Genomic DNA, 21,555 nt, shown 5'->3' on the forward strand with positions numbered 1-21,555 from the left:
CACGTGGTGGGGCAGTTGCTAGGAATGACGCAGCTCGTACGCAATCTTTAGACGTCGGTTGTCAGAGAGCGTCACGGTGACGCGCCGGCTGCTGTGCCCGGAGGAGGCCGCGAGGAGGCGCCGGGGCTGAGCTGCCATGTAGAGGCCGGTGTACGGCGACCAGAGGGGACCCCAACATGCCAGCATGTCCCGGTGAGTGCCGCTCCTCCCCCAACCGGAAATATCCACCGGGGAGAACGCCCCTCCCCCACTTTACCGGAAATTCTTTTACTTCTGCATGTTACCGCAGGTCTGCGCCCCTCCTCCATCACCGGCTGGCAGGATAAGAAAAAGTGTACCCGTCACTACCAGAGACAGGGCCAGCCTCTCTCTCCTAGCCGGGGACAGGGCCAGCCTCCCTCTCCTAGCCGGGGACAGGGCCAGCCTCCCTCTCCTAGCCGGGGACAGGGCCAGCCTCCCCCTCCTAGCCGGGGACAGGGCCAGCCTCCACCTCCTAGCCGGGGACAGGGCCAGCCTCCCCCTCCTAGCCGGGGACAGGGCCAGCCTCCCCCTCCTAGCCGGGGACAGGGCCAGCCTCCCCCTCCTAGCCGGGGACAGGGCCAGCCTCCCCCTCCTAGCCGGGGACAGGGCCAGCCTCCCCCTCCTAGCCGGGGACAGGGCCAGCCTCCCCCTCCTAGCCGGGGACAGGGCCAGCCTCCCCCTCCTAGCCGGGGACAGGGCCAGCCTCCCCCTCCTAGCCGGGGACAGGGCCAGCCTCCCCCTCCTAGCCGGGGACAGGGCCAGGCTCCCCCTCCTAGCCGGGGACAGGGCCAGCCTCCCCCTCCTAGCCGGGGACAGGGCCAGCCTCCCCCTCCTAGCCGGGGACAGGGCCAGCCTCCCCCTCCTAGCCGGGGACAGGGCCAGCCTCCCCCTCCTAGCCGGGGACAGGGCCAGCCTCCCCCTCCTAGCCGGGGACAGGGCCAGCCTCCCCCTCCTAGCCGGGGACAGGGCCAGCCTCCCCCTCCTAGCCGGGGACAGGGCCAGCCTCCCCCTCCTAGCCGGGGACAGGGCCAGCCTCCCCCTCCTAGCCGGGGACAGGGCCAGCCTCCCCCTCCTAGCCGGGGACAGGGCCAGCCTCCCCCTCCTAGCCGGGGGCAGGGCCAGCCTCCCCCTCCTAGCCGGGGGCAGGGCCAGCCTCCCCCTCCTAGCCGGGGGCAGGGCCAGCCTCCCCCTCCTAGCCGGGGACAGGGCCAGCCTCCCCCTCCTAGCCGGGGGCAGGGCCAGCCTCCCCCTCCTAGCCGGGGGCAGGGCCAGCCTCCCCCTCCTAGCCGGGGGCAGGGCCAGCCTCCCCCTCCTAGCCGGGGACAGGGCCAGCCTCCCTCTCCTAGCCGGGGGCAGGGCCAGCCTCCCCCTCCTAGCCGGGGGCAGGGCCAGCCTCCCCCTCCTAGCCGGGGGCAGGGCCAGCCTCCCCCTCCTAGCCGGGGGCAGGGCCAGCCTCCCTCTCCTAGCCGGGGGCAGGGCCAGCCTCCCTCTCCTAGCCGGGGGCAGGGCCAGCCTCCCTCTCCTAGCCGGGGGCAGGGCCAGCCTCCCTCTCCTAGCCGGGGGCAGGGCCAGCCTCCCTCTCCTAGCCGGGGGCAGGGCCAGCCTCCCTCTCCTAGCCGGGGGCAGGGCCAGCCTCCCTCTCCTAGCCGGGGGCAGGGCCAGCCTCCCTCTCCTAGCCGGGGACAGGGCCAGCCTCCTTCTCCTAGCCGGGGCCAGCCTCCCCCGCACTGAAAACAGTCAAGCGTCCTCAAGTTTACTTTCAATAAATCAACACTCTGCCGCCTGTATTGACATACGCTTATGTTCCTACAGTCATAGTTATTAGGAGGTGTATATCTGTTTTCACAAACCACTAATTCCAGATCATACAGCATTCAAATCAAAATCCAGCCAGTTTCTCACATTTCTCCTTATTTCCCACTGGCCACCACCCACAATGCCAGCTCCTCCAAACACCAGTCCTCCTATCTGTAACATGGCTGGGTGTCATTTTTTTTATGCTACATGCAATTATAGCTTCAACTTATGGTTCTCCTCTGATCCCAGCACACACCAACAGATCACTAAAAATAGTGAGAGCTAGTAATTCTGGCTTGCCTACAGATTTGATGCAAATTGTATGCAGCTTCTATTTTTGCCACTCAAATGCACTTCCTGTCTGTTTTGATTGGCTCAGCTTTAACGTACATACAGTTTGCATGCAGGTTGGAATTATTTTGTATTTCTTACAAAGAATTATGTGAGGAGATGCTGCAGAATGTGAAGAAAATATACAAACACTTCACCAATCTATTACATTCTAGTTAGTTGAGTAGATCAGACACTTTAATACCTGCCAATACTTGTATAACTGCACAACCCTCAGCTGGTGATCTTGCTGTATGATAACTGGCATATCAGAACCTACAATAGTGCAGTGTGTATACCTTGGTGTTAGTTGCTGGGGCTCTTGCATTGTGTTATGGGAGGTGGTGGTAGGCTGGGGGTGGTCTTGTAAAGTGTATTGATCCCCAGGTGTGCATGGCTGGCTTGTCCTGGTAATAGAGCACTGGGCTTGGTGGTCTTGCAGGGTATAGTGATTGCCAGGTTTGCAATGCTGGCTTGTTCCTGTAATACAGCCTTGTGCTTGGTGGCTTTGCAGGGTATCATTATCCCCAGGTGTACTTGGCTGTCTTGTCACTGTAATACAGCCCTGGGCTTAGTGGCCTTGTAGGGTTTTCGTGATCCCCAGGTGTGCTTGGCTGACTTGTCCCTGTAATACAGCCCTGGGCTGGGTAGTCTTGTTGGATTTAGTGATCCCCAGGTGTGCTTGGCTGGCTTGTCCCTGTAATACTGCCCTGGGCTGGGTAGTCTTGTTGGGTATAGTGATCCCCATGCTTGTCCCTGTAATACTGCCCTGGGCTGGGTAGTCTTGTTGGGTACAGTGATCCCCAGGCTTGTCCCTGTAATACTGCCCTGGGCTGGGTAGTCTTGTTGGGTATAGTGATCCCCAGGCTTGTCCCTGTAATACTGCCCTGGGCTGGGTAGTCTTGTTGGGTATAGTGATCCCCAGGTGTACTTGGCTGGCATGTCCCTGTAATACTGCCCTGGGCTGGGTAGTCTTGTTGGGCATAGTGATCCCCAGGCTTGTCCCTGTAATACTGCCCTGGGCTGGGTAGTCTTGTTGGGTATAGTGATCCCCAGGCTTGTCCCTGTAATACTGCCCTGGGCTGGGTAGTCTTGTTGGGTATAGTGATCCCCAGGCTTGTCCCTGTAATACTGCCCTGGGCTGGGTAGTCTTGTTGGGTATAGTGATCCCCAGGCTTGTCCCTGTAATACTGCCCTGGGCTGGGAAGTCTTGTTGGGTATAGTGATCCCCAGGTGTGCTTGGCTGGCTTGTCCCTGTAATACTGCCTTGGCCAGTAACTGCAGAAAGGTTGTTAATATGGCCTCTCCTGTGGTCTTACTGGATCATGGTGGAAGAAGGCAGGGCAGTGATGGCCATTGCTCTTCTGCCTTTTCTGTGAATGTCAGATCTTCAGCTGTGGAACTTTATTGCATATACTGCAGTAGATGCTCCTTAAAGTGAACTCAAAGTGAAAATGAACTGATGAGATAAACCATTATATTTATCCTCTTATGCCTAAAAATGACTTAAGTATCCCGTGGTTTTATTTTATATTTAAACATTTTACCATGTAGGTTGAATGTTTTAATGTCTCTAATCAGTGGCAGCCTATTAAGTGTTCCAGAGTGAAAATACATTGAACTATTGACCTTGTCCTATCGCTCCCCTGCCAGCAGATGTTGTATTCTCCCAAGAAAACTTTTATGTCTGTAATTTTCTGATCAGTGATGTTTACTATATTCCTGACAAGGTACCCACTAGGCAGAAGCTGTCACTTCCATGCTAAGAAATTAACTCTTTCAGGCAGCCAAATAAACAAAGTAACACAGCCTGGTTATGTAACGCTCGGTGAAGCACAGAGAGATCTGATTACCGGTGACCTGCAGCGTCACGGGGAATACAGACGTATACCAGATTATATGTGATCTGCAGTATCACCGATAATCCAATATACCAGCTAACCTCTGTTCACCGGAGTAGAGTGTAGTGTTTAGGTGTAACAGTAACACTTAGAGGACTAGGCCTCAGTACAGTAAGACGTACTGTACAGATTACTTCCGCAACCCTGAGCTCTCCAAGACGGGAGGAGTCAGACTGCAAGCAGGAAGTATCTTCTGAAAGTCACCCTCAGGCGGAAGGGTTACCAACAGAACGAAGAACCTCCTCCAATGATGAGGTCGGTTCTCGAGGTCGGACAAGCCAGGTCGTACACACACAGACAGATAAAGTACAAGATCGAGAGGCAGAGGCGGAGTCAAAGTACAGGCAGGGTTCGGCAACGGGGTATCAGATATATCGGGGTACAGAATCAGGAGGCAGAAACAGAGTCTAGGAGCGAGCCGGGGTTCGGCAACGGTGTATCAGAAATAACGAGGTACAAGATCAAAGTTCAGAAGAGTAGTCAAGGCAGGCAAGAAGTCATAACAAATAATCACAATCAAACTAGTACTTTAAGCTATCAACAAATCTAGCTTTAGTGTAGGATTACAGCTCCAGCTGGTCCCGGCACACTAACGGATCTGACTAACGGATCTGGGTGCTCCCACGTATGTGAACGCAACGCCAGACACCAGAGAAGTGAACTGCCGGCAGTATATATACTCAATCGTGACCCCCAGCACCTCCCTGATTGCTGGACCAATGGGGAGCGGAATCAGGGTCAGCTGACCAGCCTGGTCAGCTGACTCCCCTCAGACCATCATAAATCTTCCTTGAGTGCGCGCGCGCGCGCGCGTCACTCTAAACACTGAGGGACTACGAGTCCCAGCCCTGCTCTGTGGTGCAGCGGAGAGATGTGCACCAGCCGCCGCGTCTAACGCGGCGGCTTCTTCGCGTTCCGTCCGCCTCTCCACGGGGACAGCCGCCTCACGCTGGGAGGAGGCGGCTGCCTCCCCGTGTGAGCGGGCACTGCACGCGGGAAGAGCCGCCGACCGCTGGCTCATGGCGGCGGCTCTTCCACGCTTCCTCACAGTACCCCCCCCCCCCAAGGAGTGGACTCCGGACAGCTCCCACCAGGTTTCTCGGGATGTAAGGCATGAAACTCCCTCCTTAACTCGTCCGCATGCATGCGGTTCCCAGGTACCCATTGCCTCTCCTCAATGCCATACCCTTTCCAGTGTACGAGATACTGCACCGAGTTCTGCACAGTACGTGAATCAATTATCTTCTCCACCTCGTATTCAGGTTGGGCATCTACCAACACAGGAGGGGGAGGAGTGGGACCCACCTGGACCGCTGGTTTAAGAAGGGAAACATGGAAAGACCTTACCCCCCGCATGCTAGTGGGAAGTTCGACAGTATAAGTGACATTGTTGATCTTTTTGGTTATTGGGAATGGACCCACAAACCTGGGACCAAGCTTACTAGAAGGTTGTTTTAGGGCCAAGTGACGTGTGGACACCCAGACCGGGTCTCCTGGTCGGAATCTCCACTCCACCGACCGTCTCTTGTCGGCTTGACCCTTCTGACTCAAAAAAGCCTTCTCCAGGTTATTTCTTACTGTCCCCCACAGGTCCTTGAATGACCTTTGCCAGACCTCCAGGGCTGGGAATGGAGTGGAAGCTATAGGCAATGGGGAAAATTTGGGTGATCTTCCCGTCACTACTTGAAAAGGAGAAAAACCGGAGGACGAGTTTTTTAAATTATTTTGGGCAAATTCTGCAAACGGCAGAAATCTGACCCAATCGTCCTGTGCTTCAGCTACATAACACCTTAAGAACTGTTCTAACGATTGATTTATTCTCTCAGTCTGGCCGTTGGTCTGTGGGTGATAGCCAGACGAGAAAGACAATTTTATGTCCATGAGCTGGCAAAAAGCTTTCCAAAAACGTGAGACGAATTGGACTCCCCTGTCTGAGACTATGTCTTCGGGAATACCGTGCAAACGAAAAACATGCGTGATAAACAACTCGGCCAGTTCTCGAGCGGAGGGGAGTCCTTTCAAAGGTACAAAATGGGCCATCTTGCTAAATCGGTCGACCACGACCCAAATGACCGTCATCCCCTCAGATCTGGGAAGCTCGCCCACAAAATCCATGGACAGGTGGGTCCACGGTTCAGTCGGGGTGGGCAATGACTGCAAGGTACCGACAGGTGCCAGTCGGGAGGGTTTACTCCTGGCACATGTCACACACTCCTTCACATATTCCTTGCAATCTGCTGCCAAGGAAGGCCACCAGGCGCATCTGGCTACTAAATCCTGTGTTCTGGATGCCCCAGGATGTCCCGCATTCTTATGTGTATGGAACATCTCTAGAACCTGAAGGCGAAACGGCAGAGGAACGAACAGAACCCCTGCGGGCTTCCCTTCCGGGATGTCCTGTTGAAAGGGAATCAGCGTCTCCGCCCAATCCTCCCAGGTTCCAGTGGCTGCCAGTATCAACCTCTGAGGAATAATGGTCTCTGGAACGGAGGGCTGTGCTGTCTCTGACTCAAAGCATCTGGACAAGGCATCTGCCTTAACATTCTTGCTTCCCGGGGTGTATGTAATGATAAACGTGAACCTGGAGAAGAATAGCGACCATCGAGCCTGACGAGGGCTCAATCTCTTAGCCCCCTCGATGTATTCTAAGTTCTTATGATCGGTGTAAACCGTGATGGTATGCTCAGCTCCTTCTAACCAGTGTCGCCATTCCTCGAAAGCTAATTTGATGGCTAGGAGCTCCCTATTACCAATATCATAATTCCTCTCTGCAGGGGAAAACCTGCGAGAGAAGTAAGCGCATGGGTGCATTCTACCCTGCAAGCCTGACCGCTGAGACAGCACAGCCCCCACCCCTACCTCCGAAGCATCCACCTCCACAATGAACGGGAAGGATGTATCCACATGTCTGAGGATGGGTGCTGAACAGAATAGGCCCTTCAGAGTGGAAAAAGCATGTAAAGCCTCAGGAGACCAGTGAGTTGTATCTGCCCCTTTCTTGGTGAGACTCGTAAGGGGAGAAATGACCGTGGAGTACCCCTTTATAAATCGTCTATAATAATTGGCAAAGCCAAGAAAGCGCTGAAGAGATTTCAACCCCACCGGCTGTGGCCACTCCAGCACAGCCGAGACCTTGGCAGGATCCATCGACAGGCCTGTGGTGGAAATTATATACCCCAAGAAGGCGACAGATGTTACTTCAAAGATGCATTTTTCAAGTTTTGCATATAAAGAGTTCTGCCTTAACAGATTCAAAACAAACCTCACATGGTCTCTATGTTCAGAGAGGTTGTTGGAGAAGATGAGAATATCATCAAGATAGACCAAAACAAACTTCCCCAACACCTCTCTGAATACCTCGTTAATGAGTTCCTGAAAGACGGCCGGGGCATTACACAGCCCGAAGGGCATCACCAGGTACTCATAATGCCCGTCTGGTGTATTAAAGGCCGTCTTCCACTCATCGCCCTTTCTTATGCGTATCAGGTTATACGCGCCCCGCAAATCTAATTTAGAAAAGATTTTAGCGTCTGTAATTTGTGTGAATAAATCGTCTATCAGTGGCAAGGGATAGCGATTTTTGACTGTAATCTTGTTAAGGCCGCGATAATCGATGCAGGGTCGCAGGCCTCCGTCTTTTTTCTTAACAAAAAAGAAACCAGCTCCAGCAGGTGACCGGGACGGCCGAATGAAACCTTTGTCCAAGTTTTCACGGATATAATCCTGCATGGCTACCTTTTCGGGTCCCGACAGATTGTACAAATGACCCCGGGGAGGTACACATCCCGAACGGAGGTCAATGGGACAATCGAAAGGGCGATGTGGGGGCAACTTGTCTGCTGCTTTGGGACAGAACACGTCGGAATACTCGGAGTACTGGTCGGGTACCCCTTCTACCTGAACTTTGGTTTGTCCCAGGGTCAATTTTCCCAAACACTGTTGAAAACAACGAGGTGACCAAGTGGTTAGCTGACCTGTGGCCCAGTCTATTTGAGGTGAGTGGAGTTGCAACCATGGCATGCCTAGGATGATAGTGGAGGTTGACATGTGCAATACAAAAAATGATAATTGTTCCCCATGTAGTACCCCGATGGTGACCTTCACCTCCGGAGTCTGAGACAGTGCATGATTCCGTTGTAGCGGGGAATCGTCTACTGCCGTGACCTGAATGGGGGGACTCACAGGGGTGAGGGGAATACCCAACTCTTGTGCGAACTCAAAATTCATAAAATTGGCCGCTGAGCCTGAGTCAATAAATGCCTCAGTGGCCATAGACTTATTTTCCCATGTAACCGTACAAGGGAGCAAAAATTTCTTTTCCTTAAGGGGTGCAATTTGTGTACCTAGGGTGTCACCCCCCACTACTCCTAGGCAAACTCGTTTCCCGACCTGTTAGGGCAGTTTCGTACCCTATGCCCTGCTGCTGCACAGTACAGGCACAGCTGTTCTGTCATTCTCCGCCTTCGCTCCACCTGGGTCAGTCTCGACCGACCAATCTGCATTGGTTCGGGCGGCGGTAAAGCCGGGGAGGGTGAGACAGGCGGAGAAGGTGTTACTAGAGGTGTAGCGGACGGTGCCGCGTACGATGTCACCCTGACACGGTGACTGCCTCTAGCCTGCCTCTGATGGCGCAACCTGCGGTCCACTCGAATGGCCGATGATATGGCCTCATCAACTGTCTTGGGCTCGGGTACCGTCAACATTAGATCGGAAACCTCTTCCGACAACCCAGACAGGAAGTAGTCCATGAGGGCAAAATTATCAAATCTTGAGGTGACTGACCACCTACGGAACTCTGCCGCATAATCCTCGACTGACCCTCTGCCTTGCCGTAAGAGTTTGAGCTTCCGCTCTGAGGATGCGGCAAGGTCAGGGTCGTCGTAGATTATGGCCATGGCCTTAAAAAATTCCTCCACTGAGGTCAAAGCAATATCGGTAGTGGGCAGGTTGTAAGCCCACGACTGGGAGTCTCCAGTCAACAAAGTTTTAATGAAAATGACCCGTTGGGTCTCAGTCCCCGAGGATCGGGGCCTTAATTCAAAATATGACAACACTCTACTCCTGAAATTCCGGAAGTCAGACTTGTGGCCGGAAAATTTATCAGGGACAGGCATGCGGATGTCGTCACTAGGAGGGGATCGCACTGAATCAACTGATGTCTGGAGGGTTCTCACAGAGCCTGATAAAGCATCAATTAAGGCTTTGTGCTGGCCTAATGCTTGATGAATGCTATCCACCGAAGTGGCAAGCGCAGTCAGAGGATCAGTGCGTTCCATCAGTATTTTTGGTCTGGCGTTCTGTAACGCTCGGTGAAGCACAGAGAGATCTGATTACCGGTGACCTGCAGCGTCACGGGGAATACAGACGTATACCAGATTATATGTGATCTGCAGTATCACCGATAATCCAATATACCAGCTAACCTCTGTTCACCGGAGTAGAGTGTAGTGTTTAGGTGTAACAGTAACACTTAGAGGACTAGGCCTCAGTACAGTAAGACGTACTGTACAGATTACTTCCGCAACCCTGAGCTCTCCAAGACGGGAGGAGTCAGACTGCAAGCAGGAAGTATCTTCTGAAAGTCACCCTCAGGCGGAAGGGTTACCAACAGAACGAAGAACCTCCTCCAATGATGAGGTCGGTTCTCGAGGTCGGACAAGCCAGGTCGTACACACACAGACAGATAAAGTACAAGATCGAGAGGCAGAGGCGGAGTCAAAGTACAGGCAGGGTTCGGCAACGGGGTATCAGATATATCGGGGTACAGAATCAGGAGGCAGAAACAGAGTCTAGGAGCGAGCCGGGGTTCGGCAACGGTGTATCAGAAATAACGAGGTACAAGATCAAAGTTCAGAAGAGTAGTCAAGGCAGGCAAGAAGTCATAACAAATAATCACAATCAAACTAGTACTTTAAGCTATCAACAAATCTAGCTTTAGTGTAGGATTACAGCTCCAGCTGGTCCCGGCACACTAACGGATCTGACTAACGGATCTGGGTGCTCCCACGTATGTGAACGCAACGCCAGACACCAGAGAAGTGAACTGCCGGCAGTATATATACTCAATCGTGACCCCCAGCACCTCCCTGATTGCTGGACCAATGGGGAGCGGAATCAGGGTCAGCTGACCAGCCTGGTCAGCTGACTCCCCTCAGACCATCATAAATCTTCCTTGAGTGCGCGCGCGCGCGTCACTCTAAACACTGAGGGACTACGAGTCCCAGCCCTGCTCTGTGGTGCAGCGGAGAGATGTGCACCAGCCGCCGCGTCTAACGCGGCGGCTTCTTCGCGTTCCGTCCGCCTCTCCACGGGGACAGCCGCCTCACGCTGGGAGGAGGCGGCTGCCTCCCCGTGTGAGCGGGCACTGCACGCGGGAAGAGCCGCCGACCGCTGGCTCATGGCGGCGGCTCTTCCACGCTTCCTCACAGGTTATTAATTTTTGTATTAAGTTTTGCACTGACCTACACGTTTACCTCATCATCATGTCTCCTCAGGTACACTTTAATTTGCTGGATAATTTCCCATAGGCTTGTTACGGGTCTGACAATCTTTCCAGCTTGTAACTGGGGTAACACCCTGATCTTTGCTTCTGCTTAGTGGAAAACTAGTGCAGTTGCCTCACCTCAATATTAAGGGCCTGTTTCCACTACACACAGATTGGATGCAGAAAAACTGACTCCAATGAATGCCTATGGGAAAATCTGCATCAGAAAAATCGCATTTAGTGGAAACAGGCCCATAGGCATTCATTGGAGTCAGTTTTTCTGCATCCAATCTGCGTGTAGTGGAAACAGACCCTAATGTTGGTTTTGCATGCATTGATATCCCTTCTTTCTGGATATGCAGTTTCCTCTGTATAGGAAAAGTGTTTCTGGGTCTGTATCAGTATATAGATGAAAGCACATCTCCACAGAATGTGGTTTATTGGCTCTATGGGTAAATGATCAGCAGCTGAAAAGAGTTGGAGGGCACTTATATGGGTTCCCTATATGATATCAGTTTCACCCGCTGCTAACCAATTAAATGTGGGCTCCCACTTCGCCACACATGAGAGATTAAACAGTTAAAGTCAAAAAACAGGTTGCGCTGGGATTGTATAATCCTGTGTATTAATACCAGTATATTAATATGTATCTGAGATCAGAACATATATCACTAATAGGTTCATGAAAATGTATTTTATTTCAAATGAGACCTCTTATTTCATAAGCATAATGTACAACCTCTAGGCAACATATCATTCACAATATAAAACATATATATATATATATACCGTATATACTCGCAAGCAAGCCGACCCGCATGTAAGCCGACCCCCCCACTTTTACCCCAAAAAACAGGAAAAAATGATTGACCCTCATGTAAGCCGGGGTAGGAAACGCTGGCCGCGTGATCCCCCCAGTATGTCCCAGTATAGCTAGTATAGTGCCCAGTATAGGTAGGTAGTGCTCAGTATAGCAAGTAAAATGCCCCAGTATAGCTAGTATAGTGCTCATTATAGCTAGTATAGTGCTCAGTATAGCTAGTATAGTGCTCATTATAGCTAGTGAAGTGCCCCAGTTTAGCTAGTATAGTGCTCAGTATAGGTAGGTAGTACTCAGTATAGCTAGTAAAATGCCCCAGTATAGCTAGTATAGTGCTCAGTATAGCTAGTATAGTGCTCAGTATAGCTAGTATAGTGCTCAGTATAGCTAGTATAGTGCTCAGTATAGCTAGTGAAGTGCCCCAGTTTAGCTAGTATAGTGCTCAGTATAGTTAGTATAGTGCCCCCAGTATAGCTAGTATAGTGCCCCCAGTATAGCTAGTATAGTGCCCCCAGTATAGCTAGTATAGTGCCCCCAGTATAGCTAGTATAGTGCCCCCAGTATAGCTAGTATAGTGCCCCCAGTATAGCTAGTATAGTGCCCCCAGTATAGCTAGTATAGTGCCCCCAGTATAGCTAGTATAGTGCCCCATTATAGCTAGTATAGTGCCCCATTATAGCTAGTATAGTGCCCCCAGTATAGCTAGTATAGTGCCCCCAGTATAGCTAGTATAGTGCCCCCAGTATAGCTAGTATAGTGCCCCCAGTATAGCTAGTATAGTGCCCCCAGTATAGCTAGTATAGTGCCCCCAGTATAGCTAGTATAGTGCCCCCAGTATAGCTAGTATAGTGCCCCATTATAGCTAGTATAGTGCCCCATATAGCTAGCATAATGCCCCAGTATGGGTGGGTAGGTGCTGTCCCTCCCCGCTCCCCCTGCGGCCGCCGCTGCTGCTATTACCTCAGGCGGCGCCGCTTCCTCTATCCCCGTCCTCCTCCGGTAGTAACTCATTCACAGCAGCGCGCCTCTCGCTGCTGTGATGACGAGGAAACCATAGAGAGCGGCTTCCTGTAGCGTGATGCCGTTACTATGGGAACCGCTCTCTATGGTTTCCTGCGTCATCACAGCAGCGGGGGGCGCGCTGCTGTGTGAATGAGTTACCGGAGGAGGACGGGGATAGAGGCAGCGGCGCCGCCTGAGGTAATAGCAGCAGCGGCGGCCGCAGGGGGAGCGGGGAGGGACAGCACCTATCCACCCACCCACACATGACTCGCAAGCAAGCCGACCCCCCAACTTTTGGCCCACTTTTGGGGGGTCAAAAATTCGGCTTGCTTGCGAGTATATACGGTATATATATATATATATATATATATATATATATATATATATATATATTATATAATCAAATGCCCAATTGTCAAAAATATCACATAGTACTTCCACATACGTTCTCTCACTCGTACTCAGACCATCCAATGTGTGCAAAAAATATATTTTTTTTTAAAAAAAAAGGATAAAATAATGTTGTTACCAAATTTGATCAAGTAAGAAAAAAAGAAAAAAAGTCTCTCCTATCTATCTATCTATAGTTACTTGTTTTTGACTGTATAAAAGTTCCTGCTGGTTTATTCCGGTAAGTAGACTAATGTTTCCTTGTATCAGTTGTAAGAGTAGAGGTACAGTTCTTATTCGGAGTTGTTCAAAATTATTGGTTCTATTGTACTAAAGCGTAATAGCTATCGTGATAGGACCTCTAATGAATTTATCTAGAAATTATCTCCGCAATTAGAAGTTTCACATACCAGCGTTCTATGTTTGTAGCCTCGTATGTACTCACGCTCCCAGTTGGATACCGGGTGTTGATTCAGTCAACAGGTCAGAGCTTTTATACAGTCAAAAACAAGTAACTTTCTACATATAGAGACTTTTTTTTTTTCTTTTTTTCTTACTTGATCAAATTTGGTACCAAATTTTTTTTTATCCTTTTTTAAAAAATATATATTTTTTGCACACATTGGATGGTCGGAGTACGAGTGATAGAACGTATGTGGAAGTACTATGTGATATTTTTGACAATTGGGCATTTGATATACATATGTTTTATATTGTGAATTATATGTTGCCTAGAGGTTGTACATTATGCTTATGAAATAAGGTCTCACTTGAAATAAAATACATTTTTATGAACCTAATAGTGATATATGTTTTGATTTCAGATACATATTAATATACTGGTATTAATACACAGGATTATACAATCCCAGCGCAACCTGTTTTTTGACTTTAAATGATCAGCAGCTTTTGTTTATTGGATTCCCTCTGGAGAGTGGGCTGTTGTTTGTCACATACTGTACGCTACACTACACTGACTCTTCTTTTCATGCAGAGAACTTAGGTTTTGCTCTTCCGCTTCAAGCACATGCTCAGTTCAGCGTCAGTATTGGGCAGATACCAGTTGCCATGGTGACCAGACATATTCGTGTTACAGCTGATTTATGAACAATGCCCATGTTTCACACACTACGTGTTCATATTTATAGCCTGCATGGCAGCACCGTCAGCTGGAGCACTTTCCCTCTCTTTGTTCCAGTCTAAGCGAGTCAGTATGGCGGTGCAGGAGTCACATGACTCAGGAGTGCAGTGCTGGGATGTCACTGGAGCCAACTAGTGCCTGCAGACTCCAGTCACATGGTGCAAGCGCGAGATATTCCACCATCATTATTTGTCAGTCCCGCTACCGCCTCTGGGTCAAGGCTCAATACTGGGATTTACCTTGTGATCATGATAAATGCTGTGTAACGTTCACCATTTACAGAATGGAGGACCTAAAGATTTGCTGATTAACTTTTAATCTGAAAAGGCATATCGGCATTAAAATATTAAAATCGTGAGCTGCTTGGGTATTCTGCTGTACTGGTCCAAGCCCTATCCCATAGAGCCGCATCAATCCCTGCCATGCACTGGTGAGTACCAAAAGTCCAAAACAGGCTGTCTGCAGGTTGGATTGGTGTGGCTCTGTAATATGTATAAGCTATAGGCTTGCTATAAACCATCGGTTCTGGATGCAAGACTGGCTTCTGGGGCATAAAGAGATCATTTGCATATTCAGGAGTGATGCATTGTGGGTAACCACAGTTGTCCACTTAAAGCTGAATTATTGCATATGCCTTCTGTTTTAAGAAGGTAAACTGCACTGAGCATTTTTTTTTTTCTCTACTAGGAAGGCTTTTAGTTCCTTACACTTTCCTAGTGGTTCAGGGTCACCCGAGCTGCTTGGCTTACTCTTCTAAAGCGGACCCAAACCAAACATTTTTTTTAATTCAAAATATTTAGTTGCAGCACTCTGACACATACGAAGATAAACACTTCGTCAAACCTATGAGCATTTCAGTGCATGCTTTTCACCCTTCTCTTTTCATAACTAGGGTTATACAGGTGGCAGCCATTAGCAATTCCTCCATTGCCGGACACCATCTACTCCATCAGTCTGCCGGATTCTGTCCTGGCAATATGAAAGGAAGGGAGGGGTTCCTCCAATAAATGTAAAATATTTTATATTTGTCACTATGCAGCTGAAAAAGGGCTGCTATTTATTATTATAATTTAGAAAATAGATTTTATTTCTGAAATCTTGTATTTTTAATTTGGGTCCACTTAATGACACGAAAGAGGAGGATTGTGGAAGAGAGAAGTGCACCTGATATGGATGGTCATGTCTAGGGGGAACTCCTGGAGGAGCATGTGATCAGTTTGGTCAGGTGATAGATATGCAAGTCATCATGTGCTAAAGCAGGATGTGGTCACAGCAAATCAGAGCTTTGCAAATCTTTCAGCTGAACTAACAAATCGCATTCTTCTCCTTGAGTTCTCCTAAACATAGGAGACACAGCTTTTTAAAGCTTGAAGGGAACCTAAACTGAGAGGGATATGGATGTTTCCTTTTAAACAATACCATTTGCTTGTCAGTCCTGCTGATCTCTTAGGCTGCAGTAGTGGCTGAATCGCACACCTGAAACAAGCATGCAGCTAATCCAGTCTGACTTCAGTCAGAGCAATTGATCTGCATGCTTGTTCAGGGGCTGTGGCTAAAAGTATTAGACACACAGGATCAGCAGGAAAGTCAGGCAACTGTTATTTTAAAAGGAAAAATCCAGATGCTTCTCAGTTTAGGTTCCCTTTAAAATTAGTTCATTTTGGTAATACCTCCTCCCCTTTAACTTCTTCTTTTCCTGTGCAAAGCAGGAACCATTGCAACTCTGCAGCAGTAATAAACACCAAAGCAAAACACTCGGCTGTTTTTAACCTCTTCCCGACCACGTCACGCCGATGGGCGTGGCCGCAGCCCCAGGACCGCCTAACGCCGATTGGCGTAAAGTCCTGGGGCTCTGTTTTGCAGAAGATCGCGCGCAGGCTGCGCGCGCATCTCCTGCTTGGGGGGCGGAGCTCCGCCTCGCCTTCAGTCTCCGAGCGGCTGTTGCCACTTGGGAGACTGTTAGACGGCGTGATCGCCGTCTATTTCCATGTACAGCGCTGCGATCGGCAGCAGCGCTGTACTGGGGACTAGAGAGCGATCGGCTGTCATAGGCAGAAGCCTATGACAGCCGATCGCCATAATTGGCTGGCTGTGGGGAGGGAGGGAAGATTTTTAAAGAAACAGTTTAAAAAAAAAAAAAAAAAAGTAACAATAATATTTATTAAAAAAATAAATAAACATGGGGGAGCGATCAGACCCCACCAACAGAGAGCTCTGTTGGTGGGGAGAAAGAGGGGGGGGGGGGAATCACTTGTGTGCTATGTTGTGCAGCCCTGCAGCTTAGCCTTAAAGCTGCAGTGGCCTATTTTACTAAAAATGGCCTGGTCACTAGGGGGGTTTAGCACTGCGGTCCTCAAGAGGTTAATCTTCTGCCGTCTGCACACACAAAATAAAAAATCCAGAATGTTTGCAAAGTCACCTGTACCATAGAGATCTGAGCTGAAGATTTTTTTTTTTTATTTTTTTATCAAAAAAAGTGGAAAATCACTTAAATGACTTCTGTAGTAAGAAAAATATGGATGCTGCCATATTTATTTCCTATTAAACAATTCCAGTTGCCTGGCACCCTTGCTGATCTTTTTGGCTGCAGTAGTGTCTGAATAACACCAGAAACCAGCATGCAGCTAATCTTGTCAGTTCTGACAATAATGTCAGAAACTCCTGATGTGTTGCATGCTTGTTCAGGGTCCATGGCTAAAAGTATTAAAGGTATCAGCAGGACTGCCAGGCAACTGGTATTGTTTAAAAGGAAATAAATATGGCAGCCTTCATATCCCTCTCATTTCAGTTGTCCTTTAAGTTTTTTACTGGTTAACCACTCTCTTGATCTATGAAGGACTTGTCATTAGAGATGAATGATATAGGCCAGGCATGGGCAAACTCGGCCCTCCAGCTGTTACGGAACTACAAGTCCCACAATGCATTTGCCTTTATGAGTCATGACTGTGGCTGTCAGACTCCTGAAGTGCATTGTGGGACTTGTAGTTCCTTAACAGCTGGAGGGCCAAGTTTGCCCATGCCTGATATAGGGCCTGATGCACAAAAGTGCAGTAATATTGGCATACACAATCAGCTCATGGCAATATTACCGTTACTACTGGCGGCAGGTACAGCAAGTTACGCTATTAGTTCCACCCGCAGTACTCGAGTAGCGCAAACGCTGCTACAGTAACCAGCATTAACCACTTGCTGTCCCTAATAAGTCTCTGCACTCTCCTCCCTACAAAATCTTAGATAACTGTTTATCTCTGACCTGATAACATCACTTCATAGTTGTAAATAATGACAGCAAATCCTTCTCCTCCCAAGGAATTCAATGGCAGAGTTAATTAGTAAACAAGTGGAAAATACACATTGTTTAAAGGTTATCTGCTGTTGCTTATCTTTTACAGCAGAGAGGAAGTTCTGAGTTCAGGTCTGCTTTAAGTGGCTGGAAGTTGGTTTGTCAGTAGAATGTATTGTTCCCCCTCTACTTGTCATTGCAGTGTCATTTTTATTCTGTCATTACTCCATGTCCTCATGTTCTACCAGTCTGAGTAATCTGTTTGTCTTTTTGTATCTGCAGTTGGTAGACTGACAAGATGCCCACAGGATACACGTGGTGTCATCGCCAACCGTTGCTGCCAGACACCCATGAAGCTGTTGGAAAATCCTAGATGCTCCAGTGACCGCAGGAAGAACCATGAAGCCTGCACACGAGCGCAGCCAGGAATGTCTTCCTCCAAAGAAACGCGATCTGGCCCAGAGCGCTCTGATTATAGAGGAGCCGCCTAAGGTGGATAACTCCTCCTCCTCTGGCAGTCCAGCCAATGAGACGCCTACCAGTTGGCCTAGAGGAGTACTGGTGGCAGCAGGGCAAGGACCCGGCATCAGCTATGAAGTAGCCGGAGAAGGGGCCGAAGCCGTCACTGTGGACCAGTATGGAAATCTCTACAAACTTGCTGTCCCGTCTACCACCTTCTCCCCGTCAGGTCTTCACCCCGTGGTCAACGTGGGCTCCATTCCTCCTTCCTTTAATGTAGCATCGCCATTAATTCAGCACCCTGGAATCAACTACCCACCCATTCATTATACTCCGATTTCCCACACGTCTGTACAGTTCCTTGGGTCACCATACGCCGTACCCTATGCTGTTCCTCCAGGCTTTCTTCAGCGAGCTGTGATTTCTCCTCCTTCTACCTTGGCTGCTACTCATGTCCCGCATTACGTGCCATATAACTCCATCTTGCCTGAGGGCGTCACCCCTCCTCCACAGGCTCCATCTCCACACTCTTACAGCAAAGTGAATTCGGCACAATCGTCCCCCGTGCTCATGGGCGTGGTACCTGTTGACGTTACAAAGGGAAGGGTTCCCATATTTTATCAGCATTCTTCCCAGCTACCTGCAGGTTATCCTGTTCATGAGATGGTCCTGGCCTGCCCCCCCAACCCAGATCCTAATCCAGCATCCCCAAATCACAAAGAAGCATTAATCGCACCTAGCAATGGCGCCCAAAGACGGCCTGGCTCTGCTTCCGGCCGAATGGGTAGCCAGGCTGTGGACCAATACATTCATCACGACACGGGGGTAGATGTTGGGAGGGGAAAGGGCGAAGGTCACATGGATTGCGATGCTTACTCAGGACATGCGCCACAAAGGACAGAGGTCACTTTGATGACCCATCGAAGCACTCCTGACACAGATCTAGAAGTCCAGAGAGTGGTGGGGGGAATGGTGCCCCAAGAGTTCTGTACGCCGACCATTCAGAGAAAAGACAGGGCGAGCCCATTAAACCTCTCCAACGATGCGAAACATGAAGCAAAGCGGGCCAACCTGAACCTTAGAAGTCCATCCAGAGGAGAGCTTAGGGGGTTGTACAGCGCTCAACATACACTCAAATACACAGAGAAAAATGCACTTATATCCAACGGGGAGCCACCCCACAGAGCATTGTGTCCTGAAGAGTCTTCAGAAGTTGTCCAACACGCCTCCAAAACCCAAAGGACAAAGTCTCCCGAAGGTAACAATGTGGATTGTCACCCAGGTAGAAGCTCTTCACCTACAGGACCCAATCAGCCTCCACATTCCACCACGCTACCCTCCCACTTCATGAAAGGAGCCATTATCCAGCTCGCCACTGGAGAACTTAAGAGGGTGGAAGACTTGCAGACCCAGGATTTTGTGCGCAGCGCCGAAGTCAGTGGTGGCCTTAAAATTGACTCCAGCACTGTGGTGGACATTGAGAGCCAGTGGCCGGGATTTGTAACTCTCCATTTTGTAGTGGGAGAGCAGCAAAGTAAAGTTTGTTTGGACGTTCCGCCCGAACACCCGTTCTTCGTGTACGGACAAGGCTGGTCATCCTGCAACCCCTCACAGACCGCTCAGTTATTTGCACTTCCTTGCCACCGGCTCCAAGTAGGAGATGTTTGTATTTCCATAAGTCTGCAGAATATATCCAAGAACAGTGCCTCCCCTGCTGGTGGGCTCTCTGCACATCATCCCCTGCCTCACCCTAGCGACAAAGCAGTGTTACAGTCTAGAGAGTGCTCTGGTAGAGACGCCGACAGGCAGAAGGATGGCATGGTGCAAAGCTCCCACACCCAGTCCATGTGCCCCCTCCCTACAGCTCAGTCAAACTGGCCCAGTCCAGCAGTCCAAAGATACAGCGGGCAGGGTTCGGAAAACCGGCCCTCGCCTTCGCGACACTCTTTCATTCCGCAGGAAGTGAAGCTGTCCATCGAGGGCCGGTCAAACGCAGGGAAGTAAACAGGCCCCCCCTCCTCTGAAAGCGGAATACGTTTGCACAGTAAGAGTACAGGGATGACAATGGAGCACATGAACCGGTCCCTGCTGGACAGCAGAGTCAGTGCAGGAGCTTAAAGCCTACCCGAACCGAAGCCCGGGTACACAATCCCACACTTACCTAAAAAGACGGAAGCCTGTGGATCCTAATGGGGCTTCTCGCAGTGTCCTCCGGTCCCCTGTTGCCACTTGCGGACCCTCCAAAATTGCCAACTAGGGCTTGTTGGGAATCTGATCAGGACCACACCCGTCTTCAAGCATAAGTGTGGCCGTACTGCGCTCGTATGGCTTCTGTGCTGCAGCACGGCCACGTTCATGCCAGAAGAAGAGTGCGGCCCTGATCAGCTGGAGGGTCCCAGGCTGCGGAGGAGGACCAGAGGTCTCAGTGAAAGCCTTATTAGGATTCAGAGGCTTCCCTCTCCTTTAGGTAAGTATGTGTTTCTGAACCTGAGCTGCGGCTGGGGTTCTCTTTAAAAGGTCACTCTACCATAACACAGTATTTCAGTTTTGTGCAGGTGCTGCTGGATTTGGCCATTCAGTTGGCTTCTTCTATCTCCCAGACACAGCAGCTATGAGGTCTCCGCATGTCTGTTCCCACCCTTAGCCGCTGCCTCGGATCCCTTATGAAATGGCTCCACTCTTCCTGTTGGCTTGATGCAGCAGAAGGAGTGAGTCTGGGCTGGCAAGGTGGGCTACTCTGTCCTGACATCACGCTGTTGGGTCTTCTGCAGATCTTAGAGTCTGAAGCCCAAAAAAATGCCTGTTTTTACTGGCCATTTATGTTAAGCAATAAGATCCTAGCTGAAACGCTGCATTCCCATGGCAGAACAATTTATTTAAATCCCTGGGGAAACATTTTGGGCTCTTTCCGGGTAGAGGCAGAGTTTTGTGAAGTAGCTCTGCCTCTGCTTGCGTCAATCTCCACCGATGTCAGCCTCCTCCTCCCCCTCTGTCTTCTTTTACTGAGAGGGGCCGGGAGAGGCGGAGATTGATGCGAGCAGAGGCAGAGCTACAGTGCAAAGCTCTGCCTCCTCTGGGCAGCAAAATCCACGACCTGGAAAGTCATGGAATTTTGCCCCGGGATTTGGGGGGGTATAAATATCTTGTTCTGCCTCGGAGATGCGGTGTTTCAGCTAGACTCTTATTGCTGAACATAAATGGCCAGTAAAAACAGGCATTTTTGTTGACTTCAGACTCTTTAAGAAGCCAGCAGACTTCATCAGAACCTGAAATATCTGTTTTGCTTTCATCTTTTGATGACCTCTGCCACATGGATATAGAATTATGGAACTACGTTAAAACATTGTACTCTTTACCGCATATTGTGCACCGCTGTGTTTTAAAGCCTTTTGGGCAAGTGTTGGTCGGGGCGATCCAGAAGGGGATTTTTAGATATTTTAGAGTGCGCTGACTATTTTGCAGAGAAAGGACAGAGGCTATTTTTGGTAAGCGTCTTCCTGGGTTTTTTTTAGGCTTCCACTGGAAATCTGTATTCATCCGACACATCAGTCTGATCACGTCTGTTTGGCAGAACCCCCGTTACCGAGAAGCGTGCCGGGTAAGATCTGTAGCACACCCAGGACTCCCGAGAGGTGAAGTTGACGAATAGCTGACATTCCTGAGCCAGCAGCCCAGTCTTGGCACAGCAGGGTTCCTAATCCCCCCCAACTTCCCAAAACCCACCCAGAGTGCAATAAAAGGTACATGTCCTGTTGTAGCATGGACCCCTGGCTCTTCCTGCACCTTGTTTGATGCTGACTGAAAGCTTTACCTGTTATATAAAATATATATATTGATCTCCGCTCTGGAATACACTCACTGGTAGTAGTTTGCTCTTTTTGTTTGACAACTTTCCACACTGCCAAACCTGCTTTAGAGAAGGCACCT

The 21,555-nt window shown here is 49.8% G+C and overlaps 1 protein-coding gene across 1 annotated transcript; it reads left to right on the forward strand.

Annotated features, from left to right (window-relative positions):
- Position 1: 1 nt before the first annotated feature.
- On the forward strand, positions 2 to 21,234 carry ATXN1L (ataxin 1 like). Its single transcript, XM_068260527.1, has 2 exons — positions 2 to 192; positions 17,452 to 21,234. The coding sequence occupies exon 2, from the start codon at positions 17,569 to 17,571 to the stop codon at positions 19,630 to 19,632; it is 2,064 nt and encodes a 687-aa protein (XP_068116628.1). The 5' UTR covers positions 2 to 192; positions 17,452 to 17,568; the 3' UTR covers positions 19,633 to 21,234.
- Positions 21,235 to 21,555: the final 321 nt, after the last annotated feature.

Source organism: Hyperolius riggenbachi, chromosome 11 (genome assembly GCF_040937935.1).
Source record: "Hyperolius riggenbachi isolate aHypRig1 chromosome 11, aHypRig1.pri, whole genome shotgun sequence".
Classification (NCBI taxonomy): domain Eukaryota; kingdom Metazoa; phylum Chordata; class Amphibia; order Anura; family Hyperoliidae; genus Hyperolius; species Hyperolius riggenbachi.

Bases quoted from the DNA above. Each gene is read 5' to 3' on its own strand.
- ATXN1L (XM_068260527.1), top strand. From the start codon at position 17,569: ATGAAGCCTGCACACGAGCGCAGCCAGGAATGTCTTCCTCCAAAGAAA.